This window comes from Phasianus colchicus, chromosome 1 (genome assembly GCF_987193195.1).
Source record: "Phasianus colchicus chromosome 1, bPhaCol1.hap1.1, whole genome shotgun sequence".
Lineage (NCBI taxonomy): Eukaryota > Metazoa > Chordata > Aves > Galliformes > Phasianidae > Phasianus > Phasianus colchicus.
The window spans coordinates 86,265,896-86,290,344 of record NC_143436.1 but is presented as its reverse complement, the minus strand read 5'-3'; the positions used below and the strand labels follow the sequence as shown (position 1 = coordinate 86,290,344).

The 24,449-nt window shown below is 43.4% G+C and overlaps 1 protein-coding gene, 1 long non-coding RNA gene and 10 other non-coding genes across 17 annotated transcripts; 5 read left to right on the top strand and 7 right to left on the bottom strand.

The window, feature by feature from the left end:
- The first annotated feature begins 435 nt into the window (after positions 1-435).
- On the top strand, positions 436-21,759 carry LOC116242405 (uncharacterized). 5 transcript variants are annotated; one of them, XR_004169744.2, is made up of 5 exons: positions 436-2,064; positions 4,864-4,935; positions 9,573-9,653; positions 12,708-12,842; positions 21,660-21,759. It is a non-coding gene; the product is annotated as an uncharacterized LOC116242405 (long non-coding RNA). The 5 variants fall into 5 exon arrangements; XR_016471599.1 differs by lacking the exons at positions 12,708-12,842; positions 21,660-21,759 and adding an exon at positions 11,057-11,441 and having other exon boundaries at positions 1,934-2,064; XR_004169746.2 differs by lacking the exons at positions 12,708-12,842; positions 21,660-21,759 and adding an exon at positions 9,770-10,002 and having other exon boundaries at positions 1,939-2,064.
- TRNAD-GUC (transfer RNA aspartic acid (anticodon GUC)) lies at positions 471-542 on the bottom strand. The gene has a single exon. It is a non-coding gene; the product is annotated as a tRNA-Asp (tRNA).
- TRNAI-AAU (transfer RNA isoleucine (anticodon AAU)) lies at positions 853-926 on the bottom strand. The gene has a single exon. It is a non-coding gene; the product is annotated as a tRNA-Ile (tRNA).
- Positions 1,106-1,177, bottom strand: TRNAD-GUC (transfer RNA aspartic acid (anticodon GUC)). The gene has a single exon. It is a non-coding gene; the product is annotated as a tRNA-Asp (tRNA).
- Positions 2,048-2,119, top strand: TRNAD-GUC (transfer RNA aspartic acid (anticodon GUC)). The gene has a single exon. It is a non-coding gene; the product is annotated as a tRNA-Asp (tRNA).
- TRNAH-GUG (transfer RNA histidin (anticodon GUG)) lies at positions 2,237-2,308 on the top strand. Its single transcript has one exon. It is a non-coding gene; the product is annotated as a tRNA-His (tRNA).
- On the bottom strand, positions 2,550-2,623 carry TRNAI-AAU (transfer RNA isoleucine (anticodon AAU)). Its single transcript has one exon. It is a non-coding gene; the product is annotated as a tRNA-Ile (tRNA).
- TRNAS-AGA (transfer RNA serine (anticodon AGA)) lies at positions 2,831-2,912 on the top strand. The gene has a single exon. It is a non-coding gene; the product is annotated as a tRNA-Ser (tRNA).
- Positions 3,159-3,232, top strand: TRNAT-AGU (transfer RNA threonine (anticodon AGU)). The gene has a single exon. It is a non-coding gene; the product is annotated as a tRNA-Thr (tRNA).
- On the bottom strand, positions 3,470-3,543 carry TRNAI-AAU (transfer RNA isoleucine (anticodon AAU)). The gene has a single exon. It is a non-coding gene; the product is annotated as a tRNA-Ile (tRNA).
- Positions 3,896-3,978, bottom strand: TRNAL-CAG (transfer RNA leucine (anticodon CAG)). The gene has a single exon. It is a non-coding gene; the product is annotated as a tRNA-Leu (tRNA).
- On the bottom strand, positions 4,956-24,363 carry TTF2 (transcription termination factor 2). 2 transcript variants are annotated; one of them, XM_031613119.2, is made up of 23 exons: positions 24,314-24,363; positions 24,122-24,233; positions 23,822-23,908; positions 21,849-21,915; positions 20,365-21,333; positions 19,493-19,619; positions 18,636-18,821; positions 18,272-18,429; positions 18,074-18,155; positions 17,690-17,803; positions 16,604-16,754; positions 15,842-15,947; positions 14,601-14,791; positions 13,865-14,018; positions 13,039-13,130; positions 12,235-12,317; positions 11,451-11,590; positions 10,542-10,712; positions 10,016-10,074; positions 8,982-9,135; positions 7,322-7,404; positions 6,259-6,333; positions 4,956-5,332 (listed from the first exon to the last, which is right to left on the bottom strand). In XM_031613119.2, the coding sequence occupies exons 1-23, from the start codon at positions 24,339-24,341 to the stop codon at positions 5,191-5,193; spliced, it is 3,531 nt and encodes a 1,176-aa protein (XP_031468979.2). In that variant the 5' UTR covers positions 24,342-24,363; the 3' UTR covers positions 4,956-5,190. The 2 variants fall into 2 exon arrangements, with proteins under 2 accessions (XP_031468979.2, XP_031468980.2); XM_031613120.2 differs by lacking the exons at positions 4,956-5,332; positions 6,259-6,333; positions 7,322-7,404 and adding an exon at positions 9,678-9,760 and having other exon boundaries at positions 9,050-9,135.
- Positions 24,364-24,449: the final 86 nt, after the last annotated feature.

The window sequence follows — 24,449 nt, the reverse complement described above, 5'->3', positions numbered from 1 at the left end:
TTCTCTCTTACCTGCAGTCAACCACACCAGCACTTCCTCTCTGCCCATTCCTTGTCAGGAAGGATGGCTTGGAAGCTGCTTGGTGTGGCCCTGGGCTTCCTGCACAGACCTGGCTGCTCCGATTGCCCTTTCTGCTTGCAGTGTGACCTTGGACTGAGTGCACACTCAGTAAATTGCAGATGACACCAAGTGGGAGGACGTGTCAAGTCTGCCTGAGAGGAGGAACGCTCCATGTGGATCAGGATAGGCTGGACAGAGGTGCTGAGGGCAATTTTATGTGCTTTACCAAGACAAAAGGCTAGGTTCTGTGCTTTGCTCACGGTTGTGTAGTTGTGACACTGAGGGATGGCAGTGATGGATCGACAATTCTACAAAGTTACCTTAATGGTCTTTTCCAACCTTAATGATTCCTTCCAAGATGGGAAAAGCAAAAAGCTGCTCTGCTGGAGAAAGAAAAATAGTGCTACTGTCTCCCCGTCGGGGAATCGAACCCCGGTCTCCCGCGTGACAGGCGGGGATACTCACCACTATACTAACGAGGAGTAGTTAAGAGTCCCCCTTTCCGCTGGGGCATCCTATGACGTCAGCGCTTCCGAGCTGTGAGCTGGTACAATGGGTTCCGTGCACTTTTGATCCTAAACTGCCCCAGCTGCTTATCCCGGCGCTGCAGGACCGACAGCCACTCTCACTAACAGCCAGAGGGCCGGCCCGGACCCGCTGCTTTTTCTCTCCTTCTGCAAAGAAACACCTAACGGAGAGAGCACGCAGACATCTTCGTAGGAGAACGTGCTCACGAATGTTGCAGCCTTTCCTCACTAATCAATGAAATCAACAAAAACATCAAAATATAGCTGGCCCGTACGGGGATCGAACCCGCGACCTTGGCGTTATTAGCACCACGCTCTAACCAACTGAGCTAACCGGCCACTGTGGAAAACCACATACTTGTGTCCACAGCTCAGCGGTCCTTCCGATGCCCTCTGGGGGGAAGATGAGATGCAAAAAATCTGACTTTCACCTCTCGCTGCTGTACGTGGCGTAGCAGCATAGTCCCTTCACTATTACTCGTGGCGCACTACAGCGCAGGGACAAAACGTAAAGCCACCTCCCCGTCGGGGAATCGAACCCCGGTCTCCCGCGTGACAGGCGGGGATACTCACCACTATACTAACGAGGAACTGGGCACTCATCATTTTGCCTGGCCAGCCTGCCAACAAAAACGCGCGAAAGCACCCTGGTGTGTGAGGAGATCCTGCTAACTTGTGGGTACACAAATTGCAACTTTCTTTGCGCTGTTCTCTACGAGAAACCAGGAATCCCTTCCAGCTGGAAAGCCAATTAGACTGCGTGTAAAATCAAAACACTGGGAAAACAGACAGGAAATAGGTTGTAATCCCTTTCTTCATCTGGGAAAGAAGTTGTGAAGGAGGATGTCGCCAAACTCCAGCCCTTAGCTTCATCAGCCGGCAGCATGACTGCTAAGCTGGGTCCCTCACCTGTCTTCTCCTTTCCCACCAGTATCACCTACCGCTAAATGTGATAATATAAATAACACATTTAGGAGGCAACATTAAAATAGCAGCTGCACAGAGAAAGCATACAACTGTGTCATGAGAGCACAGCTGCTCGCTCAAAACCAGACAACTGCCATGAGGAATCATAGAATCACCAAATGGCCTGGGTTGAAAAGGACCACAATGACCATCTAGTTTCAACCCCCCTGCTATGTGCAGGGTCACCAACCAGCAGACCAGGCTGCCCAGAGCCACATCCAGCCTGGCCTTGAATGCCTCCAGGGATGGGGCATCCACAGCCTCCTTGGGCAACCTGTTCCAGTGTGACACCACCTGTGTGTGGTTTTGGCCATGAAATATCGGTCGGGAAAGGCAGCAGGTTCCAGAGCTCCGACAGCTCCAGCAGCCCAGGAACCGGCACGTCACAATCAGACGTCTCACGGGCCGCCAAACGGCAGCCCGGCAACGCAGCGGCCGCACCTCCGGTCCGCGCCCTGACGGCAGCCGGAGAGCAAAGCGATCCACCAGTTCTCTCCTCGTTAGTATAGTGGTGAGTATCCCCGCCTGTCACGCGGGAGACCGGGGTTCGATTCCCCGACGGGGAGACAGCGCTGACTTTTTGCCGCCCTTCGGCGCACATCCCGTCCCGCCGGCGGCGGCGCTGGAGGCAGACGGCGGCACAGCGCCACACGGTGTGCGGCGGTGGCGCCGGGCACAGGGCGGCCGTGATCGTATAGTGGTCAGTACTCTGCGTTGTGGCCGCAGCAACCTCGGTTCGAATCCGAGTCACGGCAGAACAGTTTTTTTGGTTTTTTTCTGGTTTTTTTTTTTTTTTTTTTTTGGTTATGTTTGTAAGTATTTTTGTGCCCAGCCAGCGGCTGGGACGAGGTGCTGAGACCGCATGCATGGTCCTTTCGACTGGCTGGACGGGACGCAGCTGGCGAGCCCTGGGCCGGCGCCGCCAGGGGGGTGGTGATTTCTGACAGGAAACGCGAGAGCAGGAAGGAAAAAAATAAAATAAAATGGAAAAGATAATGGCCCGTACGGGGATCGAACCCGCGACCTTGGCGTTATTAGCACCACGCTCTAACCAACTGAGCTAACCGGCCTGCCGAACGGCCGCCCCGCGCGCCTCCAACCGCCGGCCTCGCGTGCTGCATGCGGCCCAGAGGCCGCGCGTTCCGGCGAGCTGCCGGCGGCGCGGGGCCTCCTGAAGCCTCGGTGGCACCGCGGAAGGGGCCGGGGCTCCGAAAGGTAACGGCGGCACGGCGCGGAGCCGCGCTACATAGCGGGAGGCCAAAATGGCGTAGCGCGCAGTAGTCGTGGCCGAGTGGTTAAGGCGATGGACTAGAAATCCATTGGGGTCCCCCCGCGCAGGTTCGAATCCTGCCGACTACGGAGGCGTTATTTTTCCACACCGCCTTCCCTCCCGCACCGCTCGGTATTTTTAGTGTTTGTTTTTTTTTCTTTTTCCTACAAACGTTTTCTCCCCGAAACGGGAGAGTTACAGAAGGCCCACCCACAGCCCAGAGCAGAGAAAGCTTCTCAGCGCGATGCCTCACCTTCAGCTCCCGCGCATTCCTCCCCCACCCCGCACCGCGACCGATTTGGGCGGGGCGCGGCCGACACGACTGCGGCCTACCTGGCGCCGTGGCTTAGCTGGTTAAAGCGCCTGTCTAGTAAACAGGAGATCCTGGGTTCGAATCCCAGCGGTGCCTGTGGGCTCAGCGACTTTTGTCGCCCAAGAGTTGAGTTGAACGGGCGCAGCGAGGAAAACAGCTGACGGCCGCCGCCTGTTGCGCTCCTCGCAGAGCGGCTGAGGTGCCTGCGCTGCCCTCACCCTGGGGGTGTTCCTCAAATCGCACCCTTACTTTCCAGTAGCGCTTCAAAGTTTTGGCTTCTGTTATTTAAAAAAAAACAAAGAAAAAACTCGGACAGGGTTTCAAAAGTGAGACTGGCCCGTACGGGGATCGAACCCGCGACCTTGGCGTTATTAGCACCACGCTCTAACCAACTGAGCTAACCGGCCACGCTGTTGATACGTTCCGCGCCACCTCTGATCCCGCTCCCCAAATCGGGTCCCGGCGTCTCCGCGACACCGGCGCAGCCCCCCGGGCAGCACCTTGCCCACGACAGGAACAAAAGCGCAGGCATAACGCATTTCCTCGGCGATGCCTCCTCTCTGCTCCGCTCGCTCGCCGCGTTCCAAAATGGTCGCTTCTCTTCGCAAGGGCGCTTCCCTCGCCCTTGGCTCCTAGGTTTGGCGGAGCCTTCCCCGCCCTCCCCTGCCCTCCGCCCGTCTTCTGCACCGCCGCGGTCACGCGGCCCCTCAACCGAGCGCCCGCGAAGCAAGGAAAAAAAAAAACAACAAAAAAAAATATTGTCAGGAGTGGGATTCGAACCCACGCCTCCAGGGGAGACTGCGACCTGAACGCAGCGCCTTAGACCGCTCGGCCATCCTGACGCTGTGACGGCAGCATCCAGCCGGCCCACCTCGGCCCTGCGCGGGCCCCGGCGCATGGATCATCAATGAGAAGGTAGAATGTAGAGTGGTTATGGACAAAAAAGGAGATGAAAGCAGGGAAATTTTGCTACCAGTGAAGAATATTTGCCTAGAAACATTGCTCAGCTGCACCTGGTGGTTCTGATACGAGATATGGGATTTGAAACTCATCTCCAACTGAATAATAATAAAAAAATAGCATCACTTAAAAAAGAATAGATCCATGTTGAATAAATCCGTGTTGCGAGAGGTAGCAGGATAAGTTTTTCACTCAGAGGGTGGTGACACACTGGAACAGGTTGCCCAAGGAGGCTGTGGATGCCCCATCCCTGGAGGCATTCAAGGCCAGGCTGGATGTGGCTCTGGGCAGCCTGGTCTGCTGGTTGGTGACCCTGCACATAGCAGGGGGGTTGAAATAGATGATCATTGTGGTCCTTTTCAACCCAGGCCAGTCTATGATTCTACAGTATGAAAGGTTGGCACTGAGAAACCTTGCTCTACTTAGTATTTAGAAGAATGAAATAATCAGACACTCAGGATACTTTCTGTTTCGTAGGAACATAAGAGAAATCCATTCTTCTGCTTGAATCAACATTTTGAGCACAGGAAAGAAACTGCATCTTCTCTTAGATATAAAAAGTCTTTCTGAGAAGCACAAATGAAAAAAGTATTCCTCTACATCCTTCCTTCATTTTGTTACTGACAGATTGCAAAGTTGCGATCATATTCCCTTACCATTATCCTCAAAAAGACTTTTTTTTCCTGATTTCTTCAAGCCAACCTAGCTTGCTATGTTTCCCATCTTTTCTCCCTCACACTCATATCTCTTGTTCTTGTTTCCTTTAGGACTGTGTTCCTCCTGTCTTGAAGAGGAAAGAAAGTTTTCTAACTGAAAAAATGTACAAAGGAATCTAAGAAGTAAGCAAATATTTGCTTTTAATATTTTCTTAATAGTATTTAAAATAGCTTAATTTATAACGATTTTATTAACTTCTGGATACACAATCTCAATTTTGTACTAAATTGCTAACGTTGGTAACCTTTCTTTTTCCTAGAACAGATACAAAAATGTAGTCATTTGTTTAAAATAAACAACCACCTTAGAACAGCAGACCTGTCTGCTCAGTTACCTGAAGGTATAACATCACTTTCCACTTCTATTGCAAAGGACAATTAGATGCCAAAGAGAGTTTTGAGGTCAGCCAGAGTGAGCTTTGAGGTTTCCCCCTTGCCTGCCAGCACCTGTTGGGCGAGACCTTTCTTCCTGGTCTGGAGTTGTACGATCTTTTCTTCTACTGTTCCTTCACAGACAAACCTGAAAATCCAAAGCCACATCACATCAACTGCTAGGAAAAAAATTACAGCTTACAGAATGCTGACAACTTCCTCTGTAGATGTCCAAAAGTTTGTCTCAAATATTAATGGCTTAGTATGTAACTGACAAAATATACCCACTCACAAAAACAGCAGTTCTCACATAGATGTTACAACATTTCAAATAAAAGTCTGATATAACTTAAGCCTCAACGTTGGTCATCTGAAGCAACAGTAATTTTATGATAAGTTCCCATAATGGTGGTGTGATAACAGATGGCACTAAAAGCATTATACACAAATCAGTGTCTCAGATTTCAGGTGCTTTGAACTGAATGCGTTTACAATAGCTGAGCTATCTTTCCCCACCTTAACATTACAGATACTACAGCTTTTTCTATAGGCCAACCTTGCCACTTGTTAAAAGTGCTCTATATGTTACTTACAATAGAGAGGTCCAGGCTTAGGGAGCGTGGTGGCTACCTCTGGAACACCAATTTAAAAAACAATCAAGAAGCTTCCTCAAGTGCTTATTGCCACGAGATTCCCAACCATCCTACAATGCTTAGTTATAAGACTATATTCTCTAAGCTTAGTTATAAGACTATATTCTCTAAGACAGATCTGCTTAGGGAAGAGCCAATGAGATGTGAGACTATTCCTGCCCCCAACGTTGTTTCTTTCTGTTTGTTTTTGGTGGGGTTTGTTCGTTAATGTTTAGCATCACAACCACTAAGACCAAAAAGTTCGACATTAAGTAGCCAGAAGAAATGTGCACTTTCTCTCAGTGCTCAATTCACAGTCCCACTGTCTGACTTTGTGCCCTCACGTAAGGGAACAAGCCTCAAAGGAAGGTACTGTTTCACAAGCTAAAGCCAGACACGACAGTACATGCCTAACAGCTCCATTTACTGCTGAGATGCAGACCTGTGTATCACAACATCCTTCTGCTGCCCCACTCGATAAATGCGGTCGCAGGCCTGTTCCTCGAGTGCAGGATTCCTGCAAGAAAAGGAACAGCTCACATAAGCCCCTAGGCTGTGTTCAGGAATTACTGAAATACAGGTGTCTTTACACTGCTCTCTTTTTGTCTACCTCCAGAGCCTTCTGTCTTCTTCCTTTATAGAACTACAGCCTCCTCCCAGGTTACCTCGGCTTTACTAGCTTGATGACCAATATGCACCCATCCTTTGCAGGTTACCCAGTAACCAGGAAGGTTACTTTACTTGCTGGAGAAGTAACCTGCTGCAACTCCACACAAAATCAGCTGTTTGAATTAAACCAGTGTTCCATACAGCCCCTCTGCTCTGACCAATAGTTAATGCTGACAGGAAGCTGAGGAGCTGCTGAACAAAGAGTGAAGCAGGAAGGCAAATTCCCCAAAAAAGGCTTTTGCTCAAGAACTTTCCATAAGAAATACCTGGCACACAGAGGGAGTCACTTCCTTATTGTAGAAATATCTCCTTAATGCTACCCAATAGCTAGATTATGTACCAAAGCATGTTAACCTGCTTTGGAGGTTCCCATTTGCAAAAGGGTAGTAAAAAATAAATAAAATGTGGTTCTGAATGATGAGAGACAGCATAAATATCAGGAGTTCATATGTACTGTTTTCATAGCTCTGTAAAACCCAAGGTACACTAGCTATGCTTACTGACAATTCTCAAGACAGTCTTATTTATCTCAATACAAATTCCCTGTAGGCATTACTGTACTTTTGTTTATTGTTACTTGAAATTTAAGCTAGGGATTTTTGCCCAGCCCAGGACTGTACTTCATGGCTGTGAGCACTGGATAGACAAATCCAAGATAGAGTATTTTGGAGGAAGACTACAGTAAGACACTTTTCTACAACTAATCATTAGCCCTTACACTCAGTTGAACAATTCCTTCCTACTCAGCTGTATCAGAAGTCACAACACACACGGTATGGAAGAAAGCAACATGTCCTACATAATTCTTCATAGATGGAAATTTTATTTTTCTTTACCAATGCATGTCAAGGAGAAAGAGGTGGTTTCCTCCAGTCAAGTTCAGGCCAACACCTCCAGCCAGCAAAGAGACCAACATTACCTTTAAAGACCAAAACAGAGATAAGAGAAAATGAATACTTCATATATGCCACATTAATTTGAAATAAAGACCATACGAAAGGATCTGTTTATCCCATTTATATGTATATATTTATTGTGTGTCTGGAAGCCTGCCAGACGTTACTTAATGAGACACAGAAGGCTCTAAGAGAAGAGACCAGAAGATATGGATCTAAGAGAGACCAGCTAAACATTTCACATCTATTATACTGACAAATGTTTAATGACTAGAGAAAGGACTGCAAAGTTCATCCTCTCTCCATGCCCCACTTAAATGACTGGCCTTTCTGATGACAGCCTATTGCCAACAATGGCACCAATTAGCACCAGCTATGAATTAAGAATCAGGATTACTTAAAACACAAGCAACTGGACTGAAATGGCCTGCCACTCATTTTATATTGCTTACACATAACTTAATGCTTAGAAAAAGATGAGTAGCTGGGAGGAAAGGGAATACAACAGGTGATCAACTGAGAGAAGATTTTTGTACAGCAAGAGAAGAACTGAATATGTTAAGTACAGAGCTATTTGTTATATATATATGTATTGCTAAATTTCATAGTATGTTAAAAACACTGATCTTGTTGAAGAACTTAGCTATTCATATAGCTTGTAGAAGTTGTCTTTTGTTTAAGTTCAAATCCAGAAGGAGAAAGCAGCTTTCCAGATAGCAGCTTGTTTAAGAAATCCAGAAAAGTAAACAAGCTAGTGCATCACTTAATCCCTTCCCAGTCACAGGAATTTAGGCAGCCTGTCCTGCCTAAATTACAACGATTTCAGTGTTTAGATCAAAGTATACTACTATGAATAATGAATCTGGATTCAGACTTCTTTAAATATTTGGCAAGTTTTCTTTCCTTGGCAAAAACAGACTAGGAACTATTTTCATGAAGAGCCCAAACACTGTAGTTCACCAGCATTAAAATATATATTACGTATATATATATATATGTATATACATATTTGAAAGTGAAAAAAATTACAGTGAAGTCACCTTATTCTGAAATCCCACCCCAATTCCAATCTCTCTATTCTTCTACTGGGGTGAGATATGTTCTTCTTAATCTGTCTTCATTCACAGTTTCAGCTGTTATCCTCTCTTCTCAAAAAAGATTACAGCCTGGCACAACGTACCTGCTGTGCTGCAGAACAGCAAGAAAATCTTACAGGTTCCTTGGCAAGCAGGGGATATAAAGAAAGAGATATCTTCCAGTGCAGTGACAAGAGTTGGAAAACAACCAACCTTCTAGCTTCTGAGTGGAGCTAACTGGCCCCATAGCTTATTCATTGCATCTTTTGAAAACACTGAAGATTTGGACAGCCTTTGTACTAATTTCTATGTCAGTTCAGAACAGTTAACATCCAAAGGAACTTTCCACAGTTGCTCCCGGTCATTATAAATTCTACATCTGTTTTTACAGCTACCCCTTTCCCTGGTGATCTTGACATCTAGATATCCAAATGAAAGCAGTGCCAGTAAGTGAAATCATGAAGTCACCTACTGTAACTGCTCATAACAGTACCAGTAACTGCTTCCCTGCCATGATTTCATACCTGAGGCCCTTTGGGATTGTTATTGAACTCTTCTACCACATCCATTCTCTGTTTAGGATTAACAGAGCCATCCAGCATTGAATACTTCAGCCCTAGTCTCTGGAGGTGCACAGCCACAACTTTCAGCATGCTTGTCCACTGAGACACAACAACACTGGAGAAAGAGAACAAGGAGTTTAGAACAGATCCTACATGTAGTCTGAGAGCTTAGTTATTGCAGTGTTTCACCCAAGAGGACAGTGCACTATTCCCAATTGCAATCTGGGCACAGAAGTCCCCTCTCAATTCAGAAAAAGATTCACTATTATGAAGTGTAGTGCCACAACCTGCTGCACAGGGCTAATAACCAACAAACTTGAGTCATAGTAACTCTATTTTCACCACTATTCTTGAATTTTACATTGCCAGCCATCCATCTCAAGTTGTAGCGTTTTCTACAAAATGAATCAACAGCAAACACCAAACTTGGATTTCTCAGGGTCTCTCACTCCCCCCCATTTTTTGGATTAAACACTTTGGAAGGCAGTCATTGTTCAGTAAGTTTTTTGTTAGAGAACAAAAGTAATGTTGGTGTTCTTGTTCTTTTGGTAGGAATGTTCTTTTGAAGAACGTTTGCACTCCCCAGGCCCTGTACATAATGACACAACTTAACTACTTTCCAGCCACATATCTGTAAGTACATTCAATACTGCTTACCAAAAACAAGCACAAACCCCTAGGAGCAGTAGGATTGGAGCTGAGGACAAACACTTCTCTGCATGACTAAGTTCTTCTCAATCCTATTTTAGGAAGAAAAGAGTCTGCTTGGGCCTCAAAGCTCAATATTCCTCACACACTCCCCTACTACGTTTACACTAATCTACTTGTTCTCTTACTTTTTATTAGATTTTTCTCAATCAGCTTTCACATACTGTAATAGCCTCACCATTTCACCGTTCCTGGAATCTGTATTCAGTTGTTTTAAACTACAAACACTGTCAAAAGACATGTTTCTCTCAATCACCAAGACTTAATAAAAGGGTACATTTACTAACCTTTTCTGAGACTCTGGGTGACTCTGAATAGTTTTCAGTTCAGCTAAGAGGTGAGATACCTGCAAGAAAAAAAAAAATTGCTTGATATCATAACTCAAGTCATGCTTAGCTCTTCTTCATCAAACAGAAAGTGATCAAAACAACTCTTTAACTGTATCCCTTACCATGCTCAGACTTTCAAGATACATTCATAATTATAAGTAAGAAATGGAGTCATACAAACATGCTTTACAAAGTCCAGCATTTCTGTGAGAAGTTATTGCAACCTCTTCTCTTGCTCTGCACAAGCACCATGTTCACATGTAACAATTTTCTAAATTACTGTGAATCCAGTGCTCAAGATTTTCGCTGACGTTTCATCAGTATTGTCAAGTTCTCACAGCTTTATTAGAAGTATCCATCAAACTTCTGATTACACCTAAATTGTCAGCTTACCTTGATCTACAACATGTGACAATTCATTAACAGTTTAAAAGGAAAAATTCTGAAACCAAGCTCCTCAAGGGAGGCCAGAAGATCAGAATACCTTGGTGCTTTCCTTGGTGATTTCAAAGAGATCTGTATTAAAAGCTGTGCCATTGAGGTAGACTGTTGACTTTGAATCAGGAGTCTGGAGTTCAGACAGGGTCAAAGCACAAAGTTGTTCCTCAATGGAGAGAGAAAGGCCTTCACTGGTCAAATTAACTTGGTCCAGAGCCTGCAAGAAAAATGCAATATAATAAGAGATGTCAGCCAAGCCTGAGATCAAATTCAGTGCTGATCTACAGTCTGTGCAATGTCTGCTGAAGTCAGTGAGTTAGAAGGGAGCTATGTTAGACAATATGAATACAACACCATAAAGAAACACTACTGGGTCAGACCAGCAGTCTCTTTATCCTCATATTCCAGCCTAAGAAGGACCTTGTAGGGCAAGTACGTGAGCCCAGCCATCTTCTGTGATCTGGTCTCAGAATCATCCCACATCACTCAAGATTTGTAGGATTCAAGATGTTAGGGAATAAATCTCTGCTTGTTCTCTTAGTACCTGGATTTACTTTACAGCTGCTCTATACTGCAGAGCATCAAACTTCTGAAAGATCAGTCTCCTTAATGCAAGGCAACTTCAGTCAAGGCGCTTACAGAACTCAATCACACACAAACCACTGATAAAGGCTGTGCTTGTGGACTTGCACACTTTTCAAGACTCGTTAAGATCAAAACTTTCCTTTGCCATTAAAAGTCTATTTATTTATTTGATGTGAATAAAGCTGTTTCCAGAGCCACAGCTTCCCCTCACAGATTACACTGGGGAACTCAGTAAGGTGTATGCTCACCCTACTGAAAGTGTCCATTCATAAACCCCTAGGTAAGTGAACCAACAGTGTTAAAAAGTTCATTAACTTATACAAACACTTGAGTACACCCCTCCACATCACCACTATTACAGTACAATTACCACTTTCAGTAAGGAGAGATGGCAGCAGCACTGACGGAGCCTCAACAGCATAGACAAGACGTGGGCAGTACTTGAGACTTGGGAAGCACTTTGAGAGCTTGCTAGAAATTCCTTCTGACTGTACCCAAAATCCTGTGCAACTGCCAATGAACAGAGAACAAGAGATTCTGGAGGCACTTCCAAGCACTGACCAGCAAGCATTTTGAACCAGAACACAAACACACACTCGATTTAACACAGGAACTCAATCTCCCTTAAAAACAAAACTAAAACCAACCAACCAAACAAAAAAAAAAAAACAGGTGACAACACAAATCATAATACTACATTTCTTATACTGACACTTCTTTTCTGGGCAAATACACCTTTATTTCAAAGGGGAGCCAGGGAAGTTTAGAAAATTTCCCAAAGCCACAAAAGTGACAACAGACCTTTAGAATACTGAGTCAGTCAGTTTTCAGTCACTACCCATTACTACCAACAAACTTTGATAATTGTTTTAGTTTCCCTTGATTCATACCTTCCTTTATTATCCACAGCAAATGAACAGACTGGCAGATTCCTCAATACCTAAAAAGGACTTTTCTGAGAGCTAAGCAAGAGGAGGCTTCATAAGGGCTTCAAACCCCAAACCAAATTCTTCATAGGAGCATGGAAGCAGCTAAGCGTTTTCCAAAGAATTCCTAAATCTTGATGCCCCATGTGGCCAGCTTTATTCCTCCTCATTAACTGTGCACTTAAGAGTTACTTCTGCAAATATTTTCATGGGAGGGCATACTCAAACCTTTCTCAAATGGGTTATTCCCAGTGTGCTCTCTGCCTTCATTTTTCTGCTCTTGCCGCTTTAGGTAGGACTGTAGTGTTGACCTGGAAAAATAAGATAAAGACTGTAGAATTTATAGCAAGAAAAAAGGCAAGAAGCACTTGAGCTTAACAAGCAAGCTGTCAATGCATTAAGGAACGTTTCATTAATTATTTACTTTCTCATACTCCATTAATGTACGTTCCTGAAGTCAGAGAGAGTTTTGTTTAACAAGATCAAAAAGGAGGATCCATTTTGAAAGGCATGAGGTTAGTAAGCCTGATTATCAGAATACCCTGAGAATAACAGGAGCCATGGCCCAATGGACAGCATTCTTCACAAAAATACAAAAGGATATCTTTAAATACATAGTTACAAGGAAAGAAGACTCTTTACAATAGCACTGGTGAAAGAGACCCTGTGAGAAAACAAGGTGCTGCTGGTTTGCTTTATAGGCATCTGGAGAGGCCAGCTAACTTCAGATCATATAAATATCACAATGTACAGAAGACAAATAATCTCCTACACAGAAGCTGGGACATCATCATTTAAGAGTTACTGTCACAGTTCCAAGTGTTTCTCCATGGCAGGTGGGTTGGAACCAGATTTTCTTTCTTAACAAAAACTATTCTGCAATTCTATGCTTGACAAATAGTCAGAAAGGGGGAAAGAATAACCTGAGTTTGTCCAAAAGATTTTCTCATCTAAAATGGATTAACCATTCTCATTTTTCATATCGGTAAGAAATAAAAACACAACATACTTTATTTCTTTTCACATTCATACCTGGATCTTGCAAAGAGCACATTGTATACAGACTGCTCCTCTGCTGAAAGTTTTAACTGATGCAACTGCATGCTACGCTGTGGCAAAGATACCTGAAGATACACAGCATCAGATATATGTATAATGCAAAAGATCTATAGCATCACAAAAACCAGTATCCCAATATTTAACATAACATTCAATATCTCTAATTAAAAATACAGCTATCTATGAAGTCATTTATATTAATTAATTATGACACAACACAGATAATTCTGAGTAACCTGGTTAACACTCAGAATGAAAATCTTTATTCCAAGTCATAATAAAAAGCTTGAGAACTAAGAATAGGCTGCTGGATAGCAGGAGGAATTAATTTACTGCACTGCAAAAGTGGCTTCTCAGCTTCCTATTCAGAATCAGACAGTAACAGAAAATACACCTTCTGAAGTTTTACAGACATACTGATAACCTATAACTCAGATTAACAGATTATATCTAAGGAATAATGGAGAAAGCCAATGTCCCAGTACACACCAAACCCATTTCACACTCTGTAGCTTTAACTCAGAGGTTTGATTCAGAGATCTAGACTAGCTCTCCATTAAATGGATATCTACTTGCAATTGCTTGACACATTCTTTTCTGCACTTGATTTATAACTAAAAGGTTTCATTTTTCCATATATATCTGCATTCTGGATAAGCAGACACAGCATCCCACAGGGATTTACTCCTCTTCCTCAAGAGAGTACAGTAGACAGGAAAACCCACCCATTACAAATATGCATGTGAAGAGTTAACTGGCTGCTGCCAGGAAAGTGATGAAATGATTGTCTAGGTCTTACCAAGGGCTTTCCAGTTGAATCCAGCTGGTCCTTAGTTCTCCGTAATAAGAGGCTCCTAGTTAAAAGGCTTAGCCTATCTCCTCCCTTCTTAGTGTTGTTATCTACCTGGTATTTCCACACCTTGTATTCATCAAAAGGAGAGCAACGTAGGAACCTAAAACAGAAGATAAAGGAACTTTATTCCAAATGAAGAGAAGCTTTTCAGTTACTCCTGAGTGACCAAAACAAAATTCCTTGTTATCCAAAGCAAACAATTTCTAATTCAGCAAGGAGCAACAAAACACTTTCAATTCAATGACATCTATAACTTATTTGGTCAAAAGCCAGACCATCACTAGCACAGCAAAAGCAACATTCTGATTGCATACCCATAACATCATCTTAGCCCAATATAACTCAAAGCACATCAAGAAGTACATCCACTTGCCAAAAAGCATACTCATTTTTTAATTCCAAATTATTAGGAACAAGTATTACTGCACAAAAATTCTGATCATTAACATTGGTTTTGTGGATATTCTCCTTGAAAACATAGGAGATCTTAAGTAATTTTCCCTTTGAGTTTCATAAAAGCAGAATAGTTACACACAGCAGTAGCACATGGTTCATTCACTGCCTCTGCCTCACTATCCCTTTTATCTCAGGGATCACTCCAACTTAGAAACAACTTAAGCACTTAGTGAAGAATCACTGGAACTGAAGTGCTGTCCATGTGCCTCACATGAAGTCACCTCACCTCAGAAGAGAGTACATGTCCAATAAGTTGTTCTGTATTGGTGTCCCAGTGACAGCCCATCTGGCAGTGGCTCTCAGCTTGCACACAGCTATGGAGGTTTGAACCTTTGGATTTTTAATAGTGTGAGCTTCATCCAATATAACTCGAGCCCAAGCTACTCTGAGGAGAGGGGAGCAGGGAGATGACCCACTCTGAAAGAAAAAAAAAACAATTTTAAACACAGAGCAATAACCTTACTAGGACCTCTAGAGAGCCACAAGCAAACGTATTTCCAGCAAGAAATGTTTTCTTTCTGATAGCATGAGATCTTAGGGCCATGCAGACTATTTAAAAAAAATCACCTCTCCGATGCTTCCATGAAATTTTCTAATCTGAAGTAGATGTGTTTGCCTACTCATGATGGCTATTTCTAGTATTTTGCTGATTTTTATTTATTTATTTTTCCTTTTAACATTTTATCTCCCCTTCCTTCCCAAGAGGGAATATCAGTAACATTTTGCTAGGCTGGGACAAAGGAACACATAACTATTCCACTAGGCATATATAAATAAAAGATTTTAAAACTTATAGGCTTATAAATACACAATCTCCCTAAATGCCTCCTAAAGGCTCCAGAAAATTCAAAGGCTTGTTTGCTCTAAGACCTACACATGGATCTGCATGCAGAGGTTGAAGGCAAAAACATCCAGCAAGGGACTTCCTCTCCACTGCATACCCACGTTCAACTGGCATTCAACAATCACTCTATTTTCACAGTCTAGCAAATACACTGCTGTTTCTTCAAGAATACAGAACATAAGTTGCCTCCATGTCAGTTCAAACTGATTCAGAGCCTTAGCACGACAGGCTTCTGGTAGTTTAAAGGAGCATTAGTGCTTCTAACAGCAAACACCAAGCAGCAGATTCTAGCATCCTTCATAGTCTTGTCTCAAAGAGTACACGATTCATCACTGCACTCTTAAAATTACTTTTTAATATATTTCAGCTGTGCATTCTGTAGCACATTCTGTATTATGACAGAACAGGTTTATTGTATTTTTTCCAGGTCATCTCTCTGCACCTCACAATACTTTCTCCCATGGCTTTGTTTTTATCTTGTAATCACAATAGTGTACTTATGGAAAAAATATTCTTGCCTACTGCTCATTGTAGCATTAGGCGTTCCCTGAAACAATAACAGCTTGCATCACCTCAGAACAAAAAGATTCAGACAATCTTTTATCAACAGTATGGCTTCTCACCTCTACTTCATGGTCCTTAGCAGGGAATTCCCCCTCCTCTTTGCTTGTGGGAACCTCCTTAGAGAGAAGGCTGTAGGTTGTGACAACAACATCATGTTCAGAGAGCCTGCATCAAGGAACAGTAAGAATCAGAAGCAAGAACAAACGAAGAATTTATTTTGCAAAGCAGACAAAAATGCGTGCTCAAGGTTTAAGAATAGCATGGTTCTACAAGAGCTATGTGCAATTCTACAGAAGACTGAACTTCACTGCAGGAATGACAGATGGTCTCCATTTTCTGGATACTGAATGCAGATACAGCAAACTAAAGAAGGCAGTAAGAGTCAGACAGAATCCACACCATGTGCGATGAACATTACTTAGAATGTGCTACACAGAAAAACTGCTCAGAATAGCCTGAAGTGGTATAGAAAAGTTTCAGATGTACATATAATGATGATAACGTAACCACAAAGCACAAGCATGGAAGAAACTGCTACTTAATGTCTGCAAGCAAGAGACATGCATTAGAGGACACACTGTTTTTGTTACCAGGAATAATAATAGCCTGCACCAGAGCCACGTGGCATGGGTACAGGTCATAAAGGCTTTGCAATATAAAATATGAGAGCAGACAGCAGCCTGACCCTCTGAACCCTAAACATTTCCATACTTCAAGTTCTTCCAACATTTTACTGCCACTGAATTTCAACTCTGATGAACAAAATCTCTTGTTAAGTTGTATTTAACTTCTCTTGGTCATGCTTACAGTTTAGCACTTACACCTCTGCATGTTTATCTCGGTTAGGCCCATGGTACAAGTAGACCCTCAGTTTTCCAAAGCCCACACGTCTGTCAATCTCTTTCTTCCAGTGATGGATCAAGGATGCAGGACAAATGATCAAAGTGCTGCATGAAGGGATAACAGTAGAATCTGCAGGAAAATATTACAGACAGGTTTTAGCATCTTCACATTACTCTACAAAACCAAAATTTGGGATAGCCATGACAGTTAAGAAAATTGATCCACTTTTTTGTGATCAGTTTCTGAGGCAGATATCTCCACATCACACTCCTGGGGACTGTCAGGTTGGGGAGGAAAAAAATTCTACTTAGACATCAAAGTGTCATAACTCGTTCAGAGTTCTGCTATAAATCTAGGCATTTTGAATAAACGAAGTCAGGAAGTAAATCTCTTCTCAGAAAATGGTTTCAAATAAACACTTCTTTCTTCTTCTAAAAGACTGACCTCACCATTTTGAGCCATGTTAAAAAACAAACAAACAAAAACACACATAAAAAACCTACGGTTGTTTGTTTTGCCAACAAAACTTTCAAAACACACAAAAAAAACAGCCTAAGTAATGATATGAATATGGGGACAGTGACAGGTTGTTGACACAGAAACAATAACTTTTCTTAAACAGCCAAACAAAAAACCCTCTGTAACTCCTGTATCTCTGTGAACAAAGAAATAATTTTGTGAAAGAAAGGAAAAAAGACCAGTCACAGAGAGGTGAGGAGTAATTGAAGTCCTTATGCTAAGAAAATTACACAAACATTCAACATTTTTTCAAAACTGATTTTACCTGATTTGGTAAAATAACCAATAAAAATGTCTAGAGTATATAAAGTAATGAACAAGAAAATCCTACACACACAGTGCCATTGATCAAGAAAAAGGCTTTGCAAGGGAGTACAGTAAACATTACTCCCAATGGAATGTTCCTACAGAAGGGAAGTAAACACAGATAGAGTTTATTGTTTTTGTAGTCTTTAACCTATATATATTACAACCAGAACGCTTTATGCATTTCAAATGGCATTACATCAGAACGTATATATTGTATGATATAAACAATTCTGTACCATTTCTGGTCAGCCACATTTCTAACTTCTTGCTTCCGTTCTCTGTCTTCACCTGCTTCTGGGTCAGAATTAGAGCAATCATTGTTAGAGTCTTCCCCAGGCCCATGTCATCCGCTGGAAAGAGAGACATGCACGTTACAATGACCTGCAGAAATGTGGCTGCCTAACTCACATCTACACTGAAGTAACTACCAGAGCAGCAAACACCCTGGCAATACTGAGAACAGAAATACACATCCGCTTCAGGATATAATATAATAATGGGTTAGTAGCCCCTTTACACATCTACAAAATAGCAAGTTATTGGCCTCAAAGTAAGTTACACGCCAAGTTTTTGCTGTACTAAGTCTTTCCCTCAAAAAAGTACTTTCCCATTCTGCTCACCCAGAATTCCTCCACAAGGCCTTTGACTCTCTCTCCAGAGCAGCCATGCAAGTGCTTGTCTCTGGTGCAGCAGCAGCGGAACCTGGGAGGATGAGACAGAATTAGAAGGAAACACCTTGCAAAGTTCAGACACTTCTGCTTCCTGTAGCAAATCATCCAGCTGAGCTGTCCTACTATAATCCATCCTTGTCAACTCACTTTCAAACCGGAGGGATCCTCAGCGACTGTCTGCTCTGTTGGACAGGATTCTAGAGATTTGTGAAGATGATTAATGGCATCACTTGTTGCACTGTGCACGGCCCTAATTCGGTCTTCTGTCATTCTTCCTCCATACAGATTCTGCACACCAGAGTTCACTGAAAAGATGAAGCACTATACATGAAGTGTTTTTATAGAGCTAACTCTCCCTTGGAGATCACAGTAGCTACAGATGCCCAGGGCAAAACATGCCGCTCGTGCTAACAAAAAAGGTTTAGTAACTGTTACATATTCACAGTTTGCAGGATTCTGTCCGGCCTAGTCCTTGTCAGTGTTCTTTAAAGAATAGGCTTTCAATACTTACTTCCAAAACCATGGCCAAAATATTCACTGGAACCCAAGGCAGCGGAGGGGTGACTGTGTGAGCTTGAAGAGGAGCCTGACTTATGATCCCCAAGGGGCAGTGGTGTTATCAGCTTCGTACCACCTGGTCTGCTGAAGGAGTTAGGCAAAGGTTCCTCACAACGTCCACTGCTTGCACTGTTCTTCCCTGAAGAAGAAAGGAATTGCAGGGTGAAGAGGTTGAGCAATGTTGGACCTCATAGCCTTGCTTTACAGCACAAAGAAGGGCCTTCATTTAGCCCAATAGCTTGCAAAAGGTTGTTAACTGGCCACAGTGATTTAACACTGTGATAGTGAGTTAGATAGTGAGGGTAGTGAGTTACCACATTGGCTGAGCCACCACAGCTGTTCACATGCATGCTCTTAGCCTGTTCCTGCTTGACAGCCAATGCAGTTCAGCTCAGGCCTCAGTGTATGGTTTATACAAACACAACGAGCTTTGCAACTGTGATCAGATTAGTGCCTACACAAGGTCAGCTGTGCACGATGTTTCCGGTGTTCCACAGTTCCTGTCAGAAGCATCTTTCAAAAACAAATGGCTCAAGAAATCTGACTTGTTCCCTACTTCCTGGAGAAGAATCTTGCTTAAAATCAGATCTTGCATAAGGCATTGTGATTGCTTCTTGTCTGGAATAACCAGAAGTTGTTTATCTGGCTCACATTAACTTTAATGTTCAGACACAGCTGCCAAAAGCAATCTCCTGCATAAGCAGCATGGCTCCACACTGCAACAAAATTGAAGTTAAACCTTAACTGCCAAGTTCTCAGAGAAACAAAACATTCTGCAAAGTTTTTGGGGAAAAAAAAAAATAGCCTTACCTTTTTCTGTAGTATCTGTCGTTGAAATGTTAAGAGCACTGAGTGCAGCTTCCAAATCCTGTACTTGCTTTACTAACCGTTGCCCTTTATCTGGCAGCACCTGAATGTTCACTGTAGCCAAGGTATTCTGAAAAAAAAAAAAAGAAAAAAAAAACCAACAATCCCAAACCTGAATGTGCTTTACCGAGCTTTCTGCCAAGAAGAAAACAATCAAGGAGTTAGAGGTTCAAAAACATTCATATTCTACCACAGTGATTCCTACTTGAACCAAGTTCTACAACCTCCAAAAGCATTTACGTGCCATTTAGTGCAATTAAATAGTATTCTAGTAGAAGGGAAATTAGCCATTTGTATACTTCAGAAAAGATGGAAGGATGCAGGACTCCTCCTTTTCTTCCTACGAAACAGGATGGTCAGCTAATCAAGTAGCTCAGATGATCTTATCATCTCACAAAGCATCCAGCATCTAAACTAAGTGCACATTTCTGTACAGACAGAAGGCTTATTTAATCTTAGTGCGAGTTTTCATGGCTACATCACTCCTTCTACACAAGCCTATGAGAAAGGCTAAGCTGGCTGCATGGTTACATCTTACACAAACTAAATATAAGATACACACAAACTCAGGCAAGTTAAAATTAAGCACACCCAAATGCAGATGGTTACATTGAGGTCACTGTCTCGTAAGTGGCTTAAAAAACCTGGCATCTGCTTTTATGTCCTTCCCTACAGCCCACTCTCTCGTATGCTCCAAATATTTCAGCAGTTCAACTGTGTGGGGACATAATATTCTGATCGCTGTCACGAGTGAAAGAAGTCATTTTGAATAGGAAACAAAACAAAACAAAGGAATAAGAGGTAAAATATGTTACCTTCTTCTGCCTCAGCTGGATTTCAAGATGGTTACGAAGAGCCTCAGGGTCTCGGGGTCCTTCCATGTGAAGTGATGCTGCAGCTCCTAGCAAAGATGCCTCCTGGGTACTCTTCCCTGATGTTCCTGCAGGAACCCCTCTTGGTTGCAAACCCTTAACTGATTTCTCAGGTTCGCTTTCATCTGATGAGGAACAAACAAGTACTACTTCATCACTGTCACTGTCAGAAACTTCATCAGTAGGCTGTTCCAGACTTGGCCTGACTTGTGTCTTGGATGGTGCTGCCTCTGCTCCTTGCTTTGGGAGAGCATGTTGTGATGCTTCTTTTGGTACTGTTGTGGAAGTTGTGTTTTCTTTTGGTACTGGTTTCATCTCTCCATTCTTTCCACCAATGCATTCTTTCACTCTGGTTTCTCTATCCCCACAGTTTTTTAAGCTTTTATCCCTGAACTTCTCTTTCTCTGGAGACTTGCAACTTGTACTTTGCTTTTCAAAACTGACTGGGAAGAGTTCGGATCTGCCACCTGGCTCTTTCTCCACACATTCAGATTTTTTGGATTCCCTGCCACTTCCTCCACACTTCTCTTTATCCTGATGAGTGTTTTCTCCTTTCCAAGTCTCAGAAAGACAAAGTTTAGATTCAGATATTGTGTTTCCCTTAAGTTCTGGATCACTCCTACATCCCTTGGATTGTTTTTCAGTTTTCAGCCCTTCTAGATGTTCCTTTTCTGTGGAGGAACCAGAGGTGGGCTTCTTTTCTTTATGTGACTCCACCACATTATCCTTTTCCGCTTCAACTCCTCTTGCTTTACTTTCCTCTCCACTGCCTTGCTTAATTTGTTTCCAGGATGATGCTTCACAATTCTTGTCTATCACTTTGAATGGATTTCTTTGGCCACTTGGATTGAAGACAGGTGCCTTCTTGGGCTGCGACTCTAATTTTTTTGATGGTTTGATACCTTTTGAATCCTGCAATACACATAAGTAGGTAAGTGCTAATATACCAGTAATAAAACTTGCTAACTACACACACAATCCAATTACTTCAAGCAAGGCTTCGTTCTCTATGAACATCATCTTTCCTACAATTTAGCAAGGGCAGGATAAACATTTTGCAAGGAAAAAAGACTGCTGCTTTCTTGCTGCCTTAGCTATTCCCATGGTGTCTGGGGATCAAGTCCTAACAACACCATTCTCAGGAAAGAAGGGTGGCTGGAAAGCAAACCCAAGGGTTATTTTTGTGTTTTCATTTGTTTCTGTTTTTTTTTTTTTGTTTTTTTTTTGTTTTTTGGAAGACTGAAGAACAGTGATTACTTTCCACAATTTAGAAGTTAGAAGTCTCAAATGGAAGACAACAGACTGATAAGGATATCAACTATAATATACAAAGTCTCTCACTATGTGATCTTGGAAGCAATTATAGTAGTTAGAATGAAGTTACGCTGGAATAAGTTGATGCTGCAGTATAAATAAAACACTCTTACCTGCCATGGCACACTTCCACACCATTTCTTCCCATTCAGCTTACTGTTAACACATCGGTAAAACAACCTATTAAAGAATAAAGCAAGATTTTAAGTGAAAGTGCCCTTAGAGGAGCTCTAGCCATTCTTTAAAAACTAGTGTGGCACTGAAAACATTACCTGATCTGAGATTTACATCCAGACTTCTGCATAGCAAAAATCATGAATGATGGTAACAATGCTTGTTATCCAATTATCATTCCCTGAATATAATTCCTTAGGGTATAGGGGTTTGTTTTGAACCACAGAATGGCTTAGGTTGTAAGGGACCTTAAAGATCATCAAGCTACAACCCCCTGCCATGGGCAGGTTTGCTACCCAGGCTGCCCAAGGCCCCATTCAACCCGGCCTTGAATGCCTCCAGGGACGGGGCATCACAAGTTCTCTGGGCAGCCTGTGCCAGGGCCTCACCACTATGAGTAAAGAATTTCTTCATAATATCTAATCAAAATCTCCCCTCTTTTAATTTAAAGCCATTCCCTCTTGTCCTGTCACTATCTACAATGTAAAAAGTCAGTCCCCCACCTGCATGTAAGCTCTCTTCAAGTAGTGAAAGACTGCAATAAAATCTCCCCTGAGCCACTGGTTCATTTTAAATCTTGAAATGAAAGCTAAAGGAGTGCTACAAATTGGTGAAGTAAAAACACTGTCTGATGTCCAAATGCTCCAAAGTCTTGTGATTTTTAGGCATGAGAAAATGGCTATTCTACCATTATGCCACACAGACTACTTAGACTGTGGGATTGAGTGTACCCTCAACAACTTTGCTGACGATACCAAGCTGAGCAGTGCAGTCAACACAACAGAAGGAAGGGATGCCATCCAGGGGGACTTGAACAGGCTTGAAAAGCGAGTCCAGGAGAACCTAATGAGGTTTGATAAGGCCAAGAACACAGCATTGCACTTGGGTTGGGACAATCCTAGATATGACTACAGACTGGGAGATTAACTCCTTGAGAGCAGCCCTACCTTGCAGCCTGGAAGGCCAATGGTATCCTGGGCTGCATCAAAAGAGGGGCGGACAGAAGGATGAGAGAGGGGATTGCCCCTCTCTACTCTGTCCTTGTGAGGCTCCATCTGGAGTACTGTGTCCAGGCCTGGAGTTCCCAGTACAAGAAGGATGCAAAGCTGTTGGAGGGGGTCCAGAGGAGGGTCATGAAGATGATCAGAGGACTGGAGCACCTCTCCTATGATGAAAGATTGAAGGAATGGGGATTGTTTAGGTTGGAGAAGAGAAGGTTCTGGAGAGACTTCATTGCAATTTTCCAGCACTTGGAAGGAGCTTACAAGCAGGACGGGGACTGACTTTTTTCGTAGGTAGATGATGATAGGACAAGAGGGAATAGATTTAAACTGAAAAAGGGATGGTTTAGATTAGATGTTTGGAAGAAATTTTTCACTCAGAGGATAGTGAAGCACAGGCACAAGCTGCCCAGAGAGGTTGTGGATGCCCCATCTCTGGAAGCATTCAAGGTCAGGTTTGATGGGTTCCTGAGCAGATCTAGTGGCTGGCATGTCTCCACAGCAGGGAGGTTGGAACAAGAGGATCTGTTAGGTCCCTTTCAACCCACTCTATAATTCTATGACAGACTTAAGAGAGATATTTTTAAAACGGACAGACAACAAGGTCAGCTGCAAGAACTTGATATGAATTAATACAGCTGCAATTTGATGCAATCAACAGGAAACTCTGATGAACCCAACAACAAAACTACGTTCAATTCTGTTATAAAGAAGTGTTAACAAATCACTCAGGTATATATAACTGAATATCATTACTAACAAAAAATAAAGATCATTTTGAAAAGAGTAAGCAAAGGCCTCAAGGCCAGAGGCCATTTTTTAGCAGTAGAAGGGAAGTGCAGGTCAGCCATCCCCACACAGTTCCAGACACCCACATCTGTACAGCCAACCTCCTGCTTGGAGGAACTTACTGGTACGCATCTCCGTGCTGCTGCTGAACCAGGATTTGCAGCTCCACCACGTACCCCTCGTGGACCAAACAGTATGAAGGAGGAACGCTGAAACGAGGAAAGGAATAATAAACACAACACAAGCCGTCAAAGCCACAGCGACAGCCAGAAGACTGACTTGGGACACAACGCTCGGAAAACCTTCTCAATAAATAAAGCCCACAGCTCCTGACGCGATGCAGGTTTTCCCTGAGGTCAACATCCAAAGCCCTCGGACTCGCTCAGCCCCGCGGTCCCTCCCGCCCTCAGCCCCGCACGCACTCAGCCGGCAGGACGAAGCCGCACGGCGCCGAGCCCTGAGCCCCGCACACGTAGAAGCTCTTCCCCTTGTTGGGGCCATCGCGGACGCCGGTCTTCAGAAGGCAGAGGGAGCCTGCAGGGAGGAGAAGAGCGGGACGAATTAGACACGCCGCTGGCAGCCTCCCTCCAGAATAGCCACCCGCCGCCCCTCACCGTGCTCCGCGCACACAACCGCCTCCATCGCCGCACAAGCACCCCGCCCCCCTCCCTGCAAACCGACCAATCATACCGAGCGCCTGCGGACGGACCGCCCGATCAGGACGGGGCAGCCAATCGCCGCTGCGCTCTG

Coding starts and splice junctions, on each gene's coding strand:
- TTF2 (XM_031613119.2), bottom strand. CDS start 24,341: ATGGAGGCGGTTGTGTGCGCGGAGCACG. Junction 21,916..23,821: donor CAGCACGGAGATGCGTACCA/GTAAGTTCCTCC, acceptor ATTCTTTAATAG/GTTGTTTTACCGATGTGTTA. Junction 14,019..14,600: donor GACATGTACTCTCTTCTGAG/GTGAGGTGACTT, acceptor CTTCTGTTTTAG/GTTCCTACGTTGCTCTCCTT.